Below are 16,307 nucleotides of genomic sequence, written 5' to 3'. Positions count from 1 at the left end.
TCACCAAATCACTGGATAATACGAGACGTGCCAATACCTCCGACCTTCTACAGTGCGTTGTATTGAAGAAGATGGACGGTGCACTTTACTTTTCTAGGTTTGTACCAGAGCATATATATATATATGATGGACTGGATGTAACAATACTGTGTATAAAGGACATGTACATTGAGCATGTGTGTATATAATCTATACATACCACCATCACAGGATATTGTACATACACACCTCGCAAAATACACATCTAGATAGTACGAGGACTTGGTTTCGGCTCATTATTTTTTTGTTGAGGGGCTGTGAAAGCAAAAAATTAATTTTAAAGGCATATTTGTGGGTCCCTTGGGGCCCATGTGGATGGGCTTTGGGTTTTTGACATCAGTTGGTGTCGCTTCTGAAATCATTCAGAATTCATTGATGGTTGCACCTGACCTGACAACGCAAAACCCAATAAAAGCAAACAAAGGCCCATTGGCACAAACTCATAGGCTATGAATGGGTAAAAGTAAGTGGTACTTCAGCAATTTGTAAACTTAAAAGCACCCCAAAGACTATCTGAAGGTGTCATTTATGAAGGTCTTTATTTGGCAGCTAACAGTAGTGCAGTTGCAGTAAGGTTTGGTCCCCACATGGAGGCGCTCAATGCAACTTCTCAGGTAGATCTCTTGCTGGACTTCGAACAAGTATCTCTGGCCACCTGGTAAGTGGTTGGAAAGTTTTCTGGGGGACAAATGTACTGCTTTGCTCTATACCCCTCCATTTCTGGTGCTTAAAAAGCTTGATCAAGCCCAGAAAACTACCTAAAAAACCACCTGTAGCCATTCCCAGGTGCTAAGGGGTCAAAATTGGGTGCTCGAGACATGTCATGGTTTAAGGTGCCCACCACCACTAGACTAAATTCAGATGGCCAGTTTATTTGCTGGGCTTTTAGCGCTCCCAGGTGCCAAGGGGTGCCAGTTTATTTGCTGGGCTTTTAGCGCTCCCAGGTGCCTAATTTTTACAACAAACTGACACCTACCTGAGCATAGTCTTGGTGGTAAGTACCTTAGACCTTGAGTCCTGTCTTTGGACTTCTGGATGCTACATTCACCCGCACATTGGAGTTAAACATTCTGGCCGTCACTGGTGTGTTACATTTGCCAGATTGTTTGGGGTATTTTAAGAACGTTTAGGGGTTAATATAGCTGCGAATGTGACTTTCAACAAACATTCACTGTTGATGAATCAACTGATTTAAAACACATGCACTTGGGAGATTCACCTGCAAAGAATATTGCAAACTGTCAGATTCACAGAATTAAACACAACCCCCTCCATAGGAAATTATTGGCTATGTCAATAATTTACCATGGTGCCATCTTGGTCACTCAAATTAGTGTTTTAGCCGTTTTTAGAGGTTTATAAGGGTCTGTGATGGCCGGCTTTATATAGGACTGTCGGCGGTAAGGTTGGTGTGGTTACCTTGCTAGACGCTGGTGATGATCTCATAAGCCTTTTAAGACTCCTTTATTGTCCAATCACAGGCTGGGGGTGGGGAGAAGACCTGGCTGCATTGCTTAACTACAGTAGAAAAAAAGTCAGGTCATCAACCTGCCAGCCTTAACTGTGAAAAATCAGAATTGGACAGAAAAATAAATATCTCCCTTCTGTGTATTTCATCTTCCTATATAACCATTTGCAGCTAAATAATGATCGATACAAAAAAAGAAGTGTAACAAATCTCTTTCTGTAGTATATGGAAACATAATAGCTATTGCAATGCATTCTGGGAAATGGTTTTCCCGTTACTGAGCACATGAGCGCAGTCACGCAGTATGAGACTTCACAATGCCGCATTGGCCCGGCCGGGGTATGAATAAGTCTGTTACAACAAACCGTTGGCTCAGATTTCACTTCCCCATAATTGCATCACTGACGCCAACCAGCCAACGGACACAATCTGTACCTTGTGAGCTGCTGGCACTGCCAGACGGTTATCATATTCAAGTCCTGATATTCATTTTATTGCGATGCTTTATTTCTTGCATCACCTTGGCTTTGCTGTGCAAGGATGCAATGAAGGTGGGGGCTTAAAAATGAGAGAGTAGCTACAGATCTGGGGCTCTCAATGCAGAATTTATACCTGGGACCCCAACCAACACACCAAAACCAGACCTGGAAACAGATCTATATTCTTTGCTTGGGTTGTCCACCCTATTTTATGGTTCTTTACAACCTACCTGTGACATGTTGTGTTCCTGCTGTACTGAACACTGAAAGGACTCCATGAAGAACTCCGCCATCTCTTTCCACTTCCCCACCTTCTGTTTCTGTATTGCATTAAGGAGGATCCTATAAGGAAACAGCAGTCTCCCTGCAGAAACACTCGCTTTGCTGGCTCAGAGCTGGAGCTCTCTGAGTTTAAGATCTCCTCAGAGAGACCTCTGCTTCCACACAGACAGCACGCGCACATTTCACATTCACATTGATTATCTATGGGGCTGCTGTAGAAGGACAAACAAATCCTTTTTTATTTTCATTTAGTTTTGCTTAAATATAAGTATCCTTGTAGATTTCTCAAAGTTGGGGGATGGGGATCAACATCAAATTTATTAGCTGACCATACCTGCCAACGTGTTGGGGCCGCACTGGGACAGACTCATAAAATAAAAACACACAGACCTCTGTAAAGCTTTCAAAGGAATAATAAAGTAAGCAGAGCACACACCTCCGCCTTCACCGCCCGCTTGCTTGGTGCACCCCCCTCCCTCCTCTGCCATTTTACTGGCAGGAATAGACATGTGGCAACAACCGGGCAGACAGTAATTAATGTGTCGCCAACCAACCTCTGTAATCCCATCAGAGGGAGATTTATACACCAAACAACATCAAATGTCATTCACTTTAATAAGAGATTCACAAAATCACAGTTACTAGTAAATGTTAAAAAAATAATTTACACAACGCATGCAGATTTTTCATGTTTTATCCTTGCAAGATCCTGCAAGAACAGAAATATGAATGTGGATCTGCCAGGATCCTGCTTTGGGCTGCCAACACCCAGCACATGGACCGAGCAGTGCCAGCCCTGCCCTGTGACTTTTACTAATTAACATTAACATTCTGATCAACTTTAATATTAGGAAAATCTATCTGTAGTCTATCAAGAGGACTAGGGGTGCTTCTGGAAGATAACAGGTATGTGTGGCCTGTAACAAATACTAATATTGGGTTGTAGGACTGTTGTCAAAGTATACATCTGTCAGCGTCCCCTATGACTGCTGACCGGCCAATGAGAATGTGGGCTGCTGTATACCAGGACAATGGGCTTGCAATAGGATATTTATGTTTTAAGTGACAGAATCTGTTGATGATGTACACAGCAGGCAGTATTAAAATAAGCTGTTATTAACTGTATTATTATCCATTATCTACAATATTATTATTATTATTATTATTATTAAACAGGATTTATATAGCGCCAACATATTATGCAGTGCTGTACAAAGTCCATAGTTATATCACTAGCTGTCCCTCAAAGGAGCTCACAATCTAATGTCCCTACCATAGTCATATGTCATTATTCAGTCTAGGGACAATTTTGTGGGGAAACCAATTAACCTATGTGGGAGGAAACTCACAAGAACACAGGGAGAACCTACAAACTCCATGTAGATAATGTCTCAGCCAAGATTCAAACCTGGGACCCAGTGCTGCAAAGGCCAGAGTGCTAACCACTGAGCCATCTGTAATGAACAATGGTATCCCCAAGGGGGCGTCACCTTTTATTTTACCTGCGGGAACTGAAAAACAAAATGAAACGGGACAGAGGTCAGCCAGGCGGGACACTGCCAGCAGAAGTCTTATTTTTATTTTTCTCTCTTTTAGTACAAGTTGTCTTTACCTTTGCCACATTGTACAGAAAGGTTTGTTAATGGCAGCAAGAGCACAAAGGTGAACTATTTCACTCCTGATAAGCTGCGAGTATTCCAAATACAAAACAGGAGGAACAGCCATGTATGACACATTCACCCTCCTAGAAGACCACAGGCCAACCCTTTAGGGACAAATCTAGGGGGCCAATTTGATTCGGAAAGGGTTTCTTCTTTATCAAGGATCCAGATCTCACCTATTGCTTTAATGACAGGTTCTCTTTACCAGCAGTGCAACATTTTTGACACAAGTGATTACCAAACCAGGAACTTAGGACATCCCTAGAGTGACATTTTTGCTTTTGCACTAGAAGTAACTTGTACTACACTGAATATTAATAATAAACTAATATTATTATTAAACAGTATTTATATAGCGCCAACATATTGTGCAGGGCTGTACATTATATAGGGGTTGCAAACGACTATAGAAGGGGGATGTGGAATGGTGGGAAGTAGTGAGAGTTCAGGAGACAAAAGAAGACGGGTAGGTGAAGTTGAAGCGTTGGGTTTTGATGGCTCTTTTAAAGTATCAGAAAGTAGGAGCAAGCCGAATAGGACGAGAAAGACCATTCCAGAGAGTTGGGGCAGCTCTAGAAAAGTCTTGGAGCCGTGCTTGTGATGAGGTTATGAGTGAGGAAAGCATTAGTAGGTCATTGGAGGAGCAAAGAGAGCGGCTAGGGGGGTATTTTTCAGGTCAGAAAGGTAAGTGGGACAGGAACTGTGGAGAGACCTGAAGGCAAAGTGCGGGAGATGAATCTGATTCTAAAGTGAAATGGAAGCCAAAGAAAAGAACGTGAATGATACAATCCCAATGTAGAATCAGGGTTTTGATAGAATCTTGTAATACCAAGGAAAGGGTAGATGTCTGTACGGGGGATGCCAGGCTGCAATGAAAGTGCTCAATGTTTGGGAATCAGTGGCAGCCAGCAGTGACACCCCACTTTGGTCAGCAGCAAAGCAAAGGCCCCCAAACTTTACCAGTCCGGAGTGGGTGCGGGGATTGCTAGGAGAATTTATTCACCTGTCACACACTGGGGGCACACAGGTCACTTGCCTAGCTTGCTACCAAGGGATGAATGGATACCTGTGGATGATACCAATGAATACCTGGGCTGCACGAGTCAGACAATGAGGGAAGGAATGTGGGTGTGCATGCTGCTGTTATAGGAACATCTGGGGCCCTTGTGTAAAACACCCTTTGCACAATGCTATGGCCTGACCTTACAGTGACAACAGGTCATGGTTGTAGCACCAATATAGGAGTACATAAAGCTCTATGGATTGGTCACAAGGGTAAAAAAAAAGCCAATGAGCTATCAAAACACACGCCAGGTCCCTTTACAATCTGCATTGGCTACTGATGGCAGAGGTCTATGAGGAGGGTAACCCCGCACAATGTATGTCAAATATATCAGGAAGGTCATACAGCTTTCCATTGGGATAGCATCTTCATGGCAGATACAATGGTGCAGTGACATGAACCTATGTAAGGTAATAGATATTGCAAAGATTTTTTTTACATACATGGAAACAAATATAAACCCAAACGAGTAAACGTTTTGAAACCCCATTTAAACATAGGTAGTATACACACAGGAGGTATTTCCATTTAGGAACAAGATGTTTAAATATGCTAAAATATAGAGTTGAAGGTGCAGCTTACTAGACAAGATTATATATTTATTACACACAAGCATTAGATACATCAGCCCCTTATACACCACAGCCTAAACTGGTTGGCTCACAGTGCTGCTTCTCCATCAATCTGTTGTCCAACAAGACAAACTTCACATTAGGAGAAAATGGATGACCTGAGCAGCCTGCCAATTCTCCATTGACTGTGTATTTAGAGACTTGGGAGGGTCTGTAGGTTGTACTCATCTGTAGCTTAGCAGGGAAAACCCCCCAGATGTAATATTTTCCATAGACTAATTTATTGAATTGCTCACTGGTTCCTGAAGGTAGACAAATGGGTGAATCATACCAGTTTTTAACACCATATGCAATGGTTACCCCTGCTCATACATTCTGTAGTGGTGATGGTGAATGAAGTGGCAGGAAAAACCACTGGCTTCCCCAATATGTGCTGTATGGGACACTGAAAGTATTGAACACCAAATGAGGATCTAGTAAAGAGCCTCTGATTATAGGTGTGAGATTCTTTACCGACAGGCATGCCAAAATGTGAACGCCAAATGTATAGAACACATTAATTGCACTATTAGCTTCAGCTGGAAGCATTCAAGTAGCTACACCCAATTATAGGCTGCAAGAGGCTTAAACACAGCAGCACAGGATGTCAATTATATACTGTTGTGCTGAGGGCTATGATTACAGAACACAACCTCATATGCTGCAAAAGTTCCCATCTGGGAAAGTGACAAGACCTAATACTGAACTGCAGACACAAGTCAGGTCTTCTCTATCAGACTGAACCATGTTGTGTGTATATTAAAGTCTAGCCTTACAGACTCTCATAGGCCCAGAACAAAATTTCTTTTGACAGATTTAGCTTTTGCACAGCTATGAAAATGCTCGTGTTGGATCACTAAATGACCATCATGTTCTGAAGTGAGGATGCAGTGGGGTGACACCTCCACAACCAAGTTTTAATAGCTGAAGTAGAAGCTATAAATTCAATTATGTACACAAGTCAGATGATTCATCTGCTAGCCCGTCCCAGCAGATCCACAGATGAATGATTGTAATGAAAGTGAAGGGGAGAGCGCAGCACATTGGCCACTCCATTGTTCTCCCCTCTAGTGCTTGTTCATGCATTGTGCAGTCTTGTCATTGGAAAGGATTGTGAAAAATTACTTAAAGCCTTACTTCTGCAGCATGCAGTTGGAACCACTAGCATACCTCATTTAGATTTGGTGGGGCAAGTGCCTTCCCCAAAGGGTAAATAAGCACACTTTGTAAGTAGTGCCAGCTAGAGTTAAGGCACAGACCCAAGCCTAAGACCAGATCTGGTACCAGTGCATTGGTCCAACTCTGCCCAATGACTAGTCATTGAAAGCCTGCACAGTTGCTGTAACTGTAGACTTATAATAAACTTTTTGCTCTCATTATATACTTCTGTGCATTTCAGCAATGACTTCCAAAACCCTCACTAAGAGCTACCAAAAACAGGAAGCCATTTCACTTTGGTTTAAATGTACTGAGGATGATCCCCAACCCCAATAAAAGTCTGTAGACCACATTCAGTGTTTCACAATTTTATTTTATACACAGAAACTGACAGACAAAACTAGTAAGGGGTGACTCTGGGCCCTTTCAGTGATGAGAAACCACTGGGTGAGACATTGGGCCCTGCAGTGACAGGAGAGGGGATGACCTGGACAAGAGTTTACTGCTTGCTAGCGATGTAAACTATGAGGTCCACCACACGGTTGCTGTAACCACATTCATTGTCATACCTGCAAGACAAAAATCAGACTCAGAAGAATGCGATGGATCATTCAGTATACCAAAGATGCAGCATCACTATTTTGCAGAAACCAGACTACTGAACTGAAATGTTAAAGTCATAGTTTTACTGAATCTAAAATTAGATCTGTACATTGCCAAGGTATAAGAAACCTCATGCAATAAATAGCTTTTACTAGATGTAATTTAGGGTGCTGAAAAGCCAGATGTTTAAGGTAGGCATTGTTGGGACTAGGCTCTTGTGACAAGGGATACCAAAAGAGAATGCTAAAAAAGCTATAACGGGGCCAACAGCCCTTACTTGTATCTTGGCAGAGTCCTATGTTATTATACCTTCGACATTCACAAGTTTGTAATGTCTACAGAGGTCCCATCACATCCCCCATTCCCTACACTAGACAGACTCCTGCAGAAAAAGCAACTTTAGTATAGTAAAATCATGTGACATATTTAAAGGAAAGGCCGATTGCGATTTCAGAGGGATAGTCCCTAGAAGGATCTGCGGCTGAAATGCTCAGAATGCCATCACAAGGAATATATTAGTGCAACTCACCAGGAAACAAGTTTCACAAAGTGGTCATTCAGTTGAATACCAGCACCAGCATCAAAGATGGAGGAGTAGGTAGAACCGTTGAAGTCAGAGGAGACAACCTGTAATAGAGAATTCAGGTTAGGACACCATAGATGTATGCATGTGTTGTATTACATACGTAAATAGTATGACATACCTCCTCATCTGTGTATCCCAGGATTCCCTTCAGTGGTCCCTCTGAAGCTGCCTTCACTGCGGCTTTGATATCATCATATTTGGCCTGAAAGGCAAAACTTTTTGTTAAATAGGAAGTGGGTGTTTACAAGGACAAGTCTTAGTTCATCTCTTTGTTTATACTTACAGGTTTCTCCAGGCGGCAGGTCAGGTCAACCACGGACACATTGGGAGTGGGGACTCTGAATGCCATACCAGTGAGTTTTCTGTGGAAAAAACAAGCATCTAAGTCAGTTTTCTGATTGCAGCTACAATACAACATGTTAACTTTTGACATTAATGGCCTAAACGCAGCAAACAGTGTTATGCACATGCAAGCTTATGGCTAACCCTAGAATGGAAGTTTTAGCCAAATAGCTTTATTCAAAAGAGCAGGATTGCCATTGTTCCATTTTCCATGATCTGAAAAAGAATGTTCTGCCTACCACACTATACCTGGCATTGCACAGCAGACAGCAGAACACAGCCTTGCAGAGATCAGTACTTCATACACACAGCATTCAGACTTTAGACTTCCTGGGCTGATGCAATTTACTCCTGCATAAAGGACATACCCGTTCAGAGCAGGGATAACTTTGCCGACAGCCTTGGCAGCACCAGTGGATGCTGGGATGATGTTCTGGCCAGCACCTCTGCCATCACGCCACAGTTTGCCAGATGGTCCATCCACACACTTTTGTGTTGCAGTGTAAGCATGGACAGTGGTCTAGAGGGAGGGAGAGGACAGTTATTAAACAGGATTTATATAGCACCAACATATTACACAGCACTGTACATTAAATTGGGATTGCAAATGAGACTAATACAGGAGGGGAGAACCCTGCCCCGAAGAGCTTACAATCTAGTAGGTGGGGGAATTACACACACACACACACACACACACACACACACACACACACACACACAATAGGATGGGAGATATGTAGTGGTGGTTTCAAAAGACAGAAGACAGGTAGGAAAGTTTGAAAAAAAATGGGTTTTGAGTTCTCTTAAATGAGCAAGTTGAATAGGATGAGGAAGACCAGAAGAAAGTAGGGACAGCTCTAGAAAAGTCTTGGAGCCCTGTGTGTGATAAGGTTATGAGTGAGGAAGTCATTAGTAGGTCATTGGAGGAGCGAAGAGTGCAGCTAGGGGGGGTATTTTTCTATCAGGGCAGAAAGGTAAGTGGGACAAGAACTGTGGAGGGATTTGAAGGCAAGCACAGCAGCTTAAATTTGATTCTAAGGTGAAATGGAAGCCAGTTGGTTAAGAGTTTAATACTACCAAGGGTCATAGCACAGAACTTATTTAAGATATTGAAGACTTACCATCAGGGCCTCCACAATGCCAAAGTTGTCATTGATGACCTTTGCAAGAGGAGCCAGGCAGTTGGTGGTACAGGAGGCATTGCTGCAGGAGAGGATTAACAGATTATTTTTCAGTTCTGAGGAACTTAACATGTCATCTGGGTTAGGAGCATTACACCCATCATGTGCTAATTACCAAGAAGAGGTCTGAAAATTGCAGACACTGAACAAATTAGAATAAGTGTCCTATAGGATTCTTGAATAGGGCAAGTTACAAACCCTAGGATTTCCCAGATATTGCAAGGGGTTACTCAAGCAATTTGCACCTTCCAGGTCAATTTTGGCAACACCTATTGGCCATCTGTATAAGGCATTTGTCTGACCATGCTAATGTGGTGTGAGCTGTGGATATAGTTCATTATCTTTATAGCAAGAGTTCTCTGGAGACAAGGTATTTTAAGGTAAAAAACCCACACAGGAGTAAAGACTTTACAAAGCTCCTGTCACTGCCCCGAGTGAAAATGCTGTAGAAAAAGATTAGCCACCAGATACTGCACTTACCTTATAACTTTGTTTGCCTTGTCATAGGATTCATGGTTGACACCAACAACGTACATGGGGGCATCAGCGGAAGGAGCAGAGATGATAACATGCTTGGCACCTCCCTTCAAGTGAGCCTGATGGGAAATATAAATATTAGAAGCAACCATGACATGGACAACAGACACTAGAGAAGTGCTAACAGCACCCCTTGTTACATTTCTTCACAACATTCCCTACTTCAGACACTTGCTGGTAAATGCAGTGATGTCCTTGCACCATTTACAGTAGTTAGCCATCATGAAGTCCTATCCCCCCATATACCAAAGCTTTGGCATATCTTGGTAGCCATGATGTATTCAGCATGCCCCTTGAACTACTTGCTATGGGGGTTGGGGGAAAGGCTTTGGACCCAGTGACTCCCTGAATGTAGGAGAACAATTTTCCTGGCTCCAAGGAAACAATTTTGGCTTTACATCTGGACTGAAGCAAAATGGATATTAAGGTAGGCTAAACATGAACCACACCATTATACAGAAGTTATGTGCTGCTAGGAAGGGATGGTTCAATGCATGTCTGCCAACCACACATCAGAAGTTTCAGTGCAAGAGCAGGTTTAAAACAAAACCACCCATCAAATGCACCAACACTGCCTATAAGTGGGTGGTGGGCCGGAGACTGTAGGGATAAGCCAACATTTCAGGACAGCAAAAGAGAAACAGCAAAATGTTCAGGAAGTGAGGACAGCGAAATCCCAGATACACACTTACAGAAGCTTTTTCGGTAGTTGTGAACACACCGGTAGATTCCACAACATAGTCGGCACCGGACTCTCCCCATTTGATTGCACTGGGGTCACGTCTAGAAGAAAGATATTGAGAATTGTAGTGCAATAGATCTACAAGTCACTTTAGGATAACCTACATTATATCTGAAAGCTTCTACTGCCTGCCTTGCTAAACATTGCTATCTGACCATCTCTCCATATTTCTCAGAGACCTGCATCTCAGCCAGCTTGGAATGGTACAATAGGCACCAATGAACTGGCATGCTAGACCAGCCATTAGCATTTTCAGAGTCTGCTGTGGCAGATGAAGTCAGTGAATGAGTTTTACTGTCCACCTGAACTGAGACAAAGCAGGAAATCTATTTCTCTGCGGCAGTCTATGCTTGCAGGTTTCCCCTTTATTCTCTGGTGACTGGAAGGAGCAGGGACATTGCCTCACTCTCTACCATTTGTTAGATTTCCAAGTAACCCCCAGAGAAAAATATAATACCCTCAACATACAAGACTAGAAAACCACATTACATGTGTACAAGTCGAGCTGCATACAGTTGTGTTAACCTGAGCTAACCTCATTTTACTAATTAACTTACTCATGAGACACGGTGATTGACTTGCCATCGATGACCAGCTTGCCATTCTCAGCCTTGACCTCTCCCTTGTAAGGTCCATGAGTGGAATCATACTTGAACATGTAAACCTAAAGAGAAGAGTAAACTTTTGTTTAATTGGTCTTGTTTCTGTAGAATAAAGCCAACCACATATTATAGGCTATAGCCTGATAACAGAAGCATGACTAAGTCAGAGCAATCCCCATGATGGGTCTTTGGCAAGATATTAAAATCTCATAAATGTATTATATGCCTGGCCTTTTAACCCCCACTACGGTTCTATTTGATAGCCAAAGGTGTCCTGTGATAAATGCCAACTGTGTGAGCCACAGGATCCAGCATGGAACAGGAATCCCTTTCTGCCAGGGTGAGGAGCTGATGTTGGCCAGTAACTCCTCAAGAGTAAAATTACATGACGAGAGGCAAGAACACCCCTTACAGGTTTCCCTGTACAGTCACTACAAATCAAGCTAGGTTCTGCTTCTAGGAAGTTTGCTATAGCATGGAAGATAATATTTGCAAAGTGCCCTCTAGTGGTATGTCTGCATACACCCCCTCCTTCCCATACCTGGCAGGGTAAAGGTTTCTCCTATGATAAAGCTAGCACTTTTTACAAGTGGATGACCAACAGTACACATTTACGCTGTAAATGCAGATGCAAGTTACTGCATGCACTGCTGGGACTTTATGAAGACAGCTCTATAACAGGGGCACATGGCTGACAGTTGCCTGCCAGGCCTCAGCACCATCTTGAGTGGAAGAAACAGATCCTATGCTCCTTCATACCCAGTGGACTGGTTAATTTGTACTCATGAGCTTGTAAGTGTAATACACTTTGCCAAAAATTGAACTCTATTGTGCAATACTCCCTATACACTTCTAGATTGTAAGCTCTTGGGGCAGGGTCCTCTCCTCCTGTGTCACTGTATCTGTCATTGGCAAACTTCTATTTAAGGTACAGCACTATGTTAATAGGTTAGCACTATATAAATCCTGTTTAATAGGCAATAGTACACTCTATGCAAGTAGCAACATATCAGGCTGAGCGTGATTCAGCAGGAGATGCTGTATGAAGGGAAACTGCCACAGAGGGATGTGAAATGCAATACACAAAGTTTACCCACCATGTACTGCAGGTCAATGAAGGGGTCATTGATGTGGACAATGGTAATCTTTTTAGAAAGAAAACCGGCACGGGACACCAGACGCCCGATGCGGCCAAATCTAAAGGGAAGAAAAAGCAGACATCGGTAAATCTTACAACCTGAAACATGAAGAGCATGTGACAAATCTACTACATTCCCATTTACTAATCTTGTGGAGTCTGCATTTAGGAAAGCAAAACTTGAGGGTCCCCTCCGGCTCAATAGGATATGCAATGATGGGCGAGAACTCAGCACCTTTACTGAAGCAAACTTGCGCTGATGGAACCTGGTGCAGGGCTTTTGGATACTGTCTGCCCTATTATATGCATTGATGCTCCTGAAGCATGTGGGCTTGCTAGCTTCTCCATAATAGATAACAGACCAAGAATATATTGAATGTCCGATGACCTAGATGTGTCTTAAAAGGCGTTGATCTTTAGATGTCTTGGCCCAAAGGGCCAGAATAAGCTAAAAGTCAGACATAACTTGTATGGAGATATGGAGAGTGATTATTAGTACACAGTATATATAGCACTGACATATTACCCAGTGCTATACAAAATCCATAGTCATGTCACTAGCTGCCCCTCAAAGTCACTCACAATATAATGCCCCTACCATAGTCATATGTCTGTAATATAATGTAAGGGTTAATATTTTTGGGGGAAGCCAATTAACCTAACTGCATGTTTTTGGAATGTGTGAGAAAACCCACACAGGGAGAACTGGCAAACTCCATGCAGATAGTGTTCTGGCTGAGAAAAAAAAAAAAAAAAAAAACTTGCAGCTCACAAGTTTGATGCATGGCTGCATTTTATTTGGCCATGTAATTCATTGACCCTTCCAAATATCCAGTCTCTTGCTGCAAGCTAAATTGAAGCTTTAGACCAATGCCATTGGCTTCCCCACCTATCTTCCGTGGGCAATAACCTTCTTGTAGATAGAGAAGGGTGGGGACTTATCGCCTAAGGTAAGAGCCCTGCAAGGTAAAGCCCCAGGGGCATGAAATGTGTTTTTTGCAGAGAAAGGAATAAAAGAACATTCACCACTTAATAGCTGATAAGACAATATACAAAGTATTCAAATTTTTATAGGCACATGACAATAGAGTCCCATGTAGACCGGGGTTGTCACTGTGTAATGGGATGCTTGCCAAGTTGTGATTATAACACATTGCCTTCTGCTTTCTATCAGCAATAAGTCTGCAGCCAATTCTTTCTACATCACCGACCTTTGCCTGAAGTCCAAAGTGCTGGGTCAGCATGCAGTCAGACCGCTCAGGCCTTGCATAAACTTTCCCAGACACTGAAAAAACATGTTATTATAGCTTAACATGCTGAAAGTGCAATGACGTACAAAAGCGAACAGAGGGGAACACCTCCAGGCAAAGTTCATGGGCCAAGTGTGCAGAAAGCTGACAAACAGGAAGGTGCCACGGCTGCAGCACTAGGTAAAAAAGGGACAAAGCAAAGTGGCTGGTCACTAAGACCCGGTGTCCCATTATCAGCAAGCCACAGTTACTGGAGACTAGGAGCTAGCCAAATTACACACTCCAGTGACTAGGATAAGGATACCCCCTCCCCGTGTCTTTCCCAGGCCAGGCAGCTGGCATCAGGCTATAAATAGGAGACCTACTTTATACTGCTAGGAAAGGGCAGGCATAGAGATATTGAAGGATATTGCAATGTGACAGTAACTGTACCCTCTGTGCAATAATCAGAATTTCCAGTACTTACTACCTAAGGGGATCCCCCGCCCACCCTGGCTATGTACGTGCAGACAGACCACAAGAGGCGGACGTGAGTCAGCGCCAGCTTTCTTGTGTAAGTGAATGATTCACTGAAAAGAGAAGGTGGAGGAAATGCATGCAGCAGTCTAACCGTCCCCCTGCAGACACACCCCTTACATGGAGCAGGTATGATGCAAAGCAGCAGAAGGACCACAATCCACCCCTTAGAGACAAAGATGTCCTGGATGAGACAATGACCTTGAGATGCCCTTGAAACACAGCAAAGGAGAGGGGGCACTAATTGCACATCCGCCACCCTACCCTAGGAGGTGCAAGATGAATCCACAGAACAGGGTGTGACCACAGCAACGTGACGCAGAAGCTCCTGCAAGCGTTAGAGGAGCAGCCATCTTTGAATGCTTGCAAAAGGCAATGAGGGACCAAGTGGGTCAAAGTATAATCACTATTATAGATCAGGTCATGCAATACATTAACCCTTTACACCCAATTCAAACCCAATCCCTTTACACCCATTCAAAATGAACCCCTGTTCATTATCTTTAATATCTCTCATCCTTCCCATTCATACAAGGTATACCCATGGGTGGCAAGGCTGGCACCCATATCACCCCATGCCAGTCTTTTCACACCTGGAATATTTCATTGAAATGACAAAGTATTCACCCCATTAAATGGATGGAAATACACAGCATACCAGCGGCGGGGAATAACCCAATAAAGGTCAGCCAAGCTTACCCATTGATGCCAACGTTCACCATGATGTTTGTTGTCTGTAGATTCTGTTTAAAAGAACAGAAATTAAATGATAAATATTGGATTGTAATAATAATGTGACATTTCTATTGATATTCAGCACCCAGATCAAGACACTGGAGCATAAAGTGGTGGCATAGACAGTACAGCCAGCACGCAGATACCCCCAGCAGATACCCCCAGCAGATACCCCCAGCAGATACCCCCAGCACCTGCCTCTCACACTGTCCTGCTGCAGAGTGCTTGGATCACCCCACAGCCGCTTTTTATATCCAGCCCTTTGCTCACCCCGCCTACCAGCATCGTTCCGCCAATCACCGGCAGCGTAGCCAAGCTGTCATTCCTCAGCTTCATCATCTCTAGAACGGGCTACGTGCTACCGTATCACCCCAAGTAGATGCGCACTCCACTTTCTTCCTGTATATGGTTCCCCCTATCTTTAATTACCGTATTACCTTCAGGCTGACAATATGTTCATAGGTGACCCCCAAAATATGGAATACTTCCGGTATTCATATCCTGTACCGCTCCCCTTGTGTGTCACCTGCGTCCTCATTACATGACATTACATCACTTCCATTTATTTCATCTTATTTGCACTATTCTTACTCTTTCACCTAAATATTACACCTTAGCTTCAGTTCAATGGATGGTGACCCCACCCCATGGCATTGTATATATGATATTATGTTTATTATATCCCCGGGGTCAGGTGTAGATTATTCTTTTATATGGTATAGGATGGGTATCCATGTCACCGCAGACTGTTCTCTCTCAGGTCCTCCCCCCTTGCCATTTAATATAACTCACCTCCTCCATGCCACCGCCATCTGTCACTTTCCAGGTGTCATGAGAGGAGGGGAAGGTGTCATGGTGGCTGCACTCATTATGGATGGAAGGAAGGTTTTCATGGCGGCCATATTTCTCATAGGTGGGGGGTGTCTTGTTACGGTGGACTATTCATTATGGGAGGCAACATGGAGGCTTGGTATTGGGGGGTGTCGTGTCATGGCGGCCGCACTGGGTATTGGAGTTGTGACATGGTGACCACACTAATTATTGGGGTGGGTGTCATGGTGGTTGCTCATGGTTTTGGGGTGGGTTTGTTGTCATAGTGGGCATTCTTGGTATTGTGATGGGTGTCATGTCATTGTGGCCACATATATTATTGGGGTGGGTGTCTTTTCATGGTGGCCAGACTTATTATTGGGGTGGGATGGGTGTTGTGACATGGTGGGCACATCTGTGTTTGGGGTGGGTGTGGTGTCTTGGTGACCACACTTGGTATTGGGTTGGGGTGGGTGTGGTGTCTTGGTCACCACACTTGGTATT

General features: G+C 43.4%; 1 protein-coding gene across 1 annotated transcript; it reads right to left on the bottom strand.

The window, feature by feature from the left end:
- Positions 1 to 7,113: 7,113 nt before the first annotated feature.
- On the bottom strand, positions 7,114 to 15,259 carry GAPDH (glyceraldehyde-3-phosphate dehydrogenase). Its single transcript, XM_072423125.1, has 12 exons — positions 15,192 to 15,259; positions 14,958 to 15,001; positions 12,452 to 12,551; positions 11,310 to 11,416; positions 10,703 to 10,793; positions 9,954 to 10,069; positions 9,414 to 9,495; positions 8,661 to 8,812; positions 8,234 to 8,312; positions 8,069 to 8,152; positions 7,894 to 7,991; positions 7,114 to 7,330 (listed from the first exon to the last, which is right to left on the bottom strand). The coding sequence occupies exons 2-12, from the start codon at positions 14,978 to 14,980 to the stop codon at positions 7,261 to 7,263; spliced, it is 1,002 nt and encodes a 333-aa protein (XP_072279226.1). The 5' UTR covers positions 14,981 to 15,001; positions 15,192 to 15,259; the 3' UTR covers positions 7,114 to 7,260.
- Positions 15,260 to 16,307: the final 1,048 nt, after the last annotated feature.

Source organism: Pyxicephalus adspersus, chromosome 10 (genome assembly GCF_032062135.1).
Source record: "Pyxicephalus adspersus chromosome 10, UCB_Pads_2.0, whole genome shotgun sequence".
Taxonomy (NCBI): Eukaryota; Metazoa; Chordata; class Amphibia; order Anura; family Pyxicephalidae; genus Pyxicephalus; species Pyxicephalus adspersus.
This window is presented reverse-complemented; position numbering and strand designations above follow the sequence as displayed.

Bases quoted from the DNA above. Each gene is read 5' to 3' on its own strand.
- GAPDH (XM_072423125.1), bottom strand. From the start codon at position 14,980: ATGGTGAACGTTGGCATCAATGG. The intron at 8,153-8,233 runs GTAAGTATAAAC...TTTGCCTTTCAG, and splicing joins CCTGCCGCCTGGAGAAACCT to GCCAAATATGATGATATCAA. The intron at 7,992-8,068 runs GTATGTCATACT...TCTCTATTACAG, and splicing joins TGGGATACACAGATGAGGAG to GTTGTCTCCTCTGACTTCAA.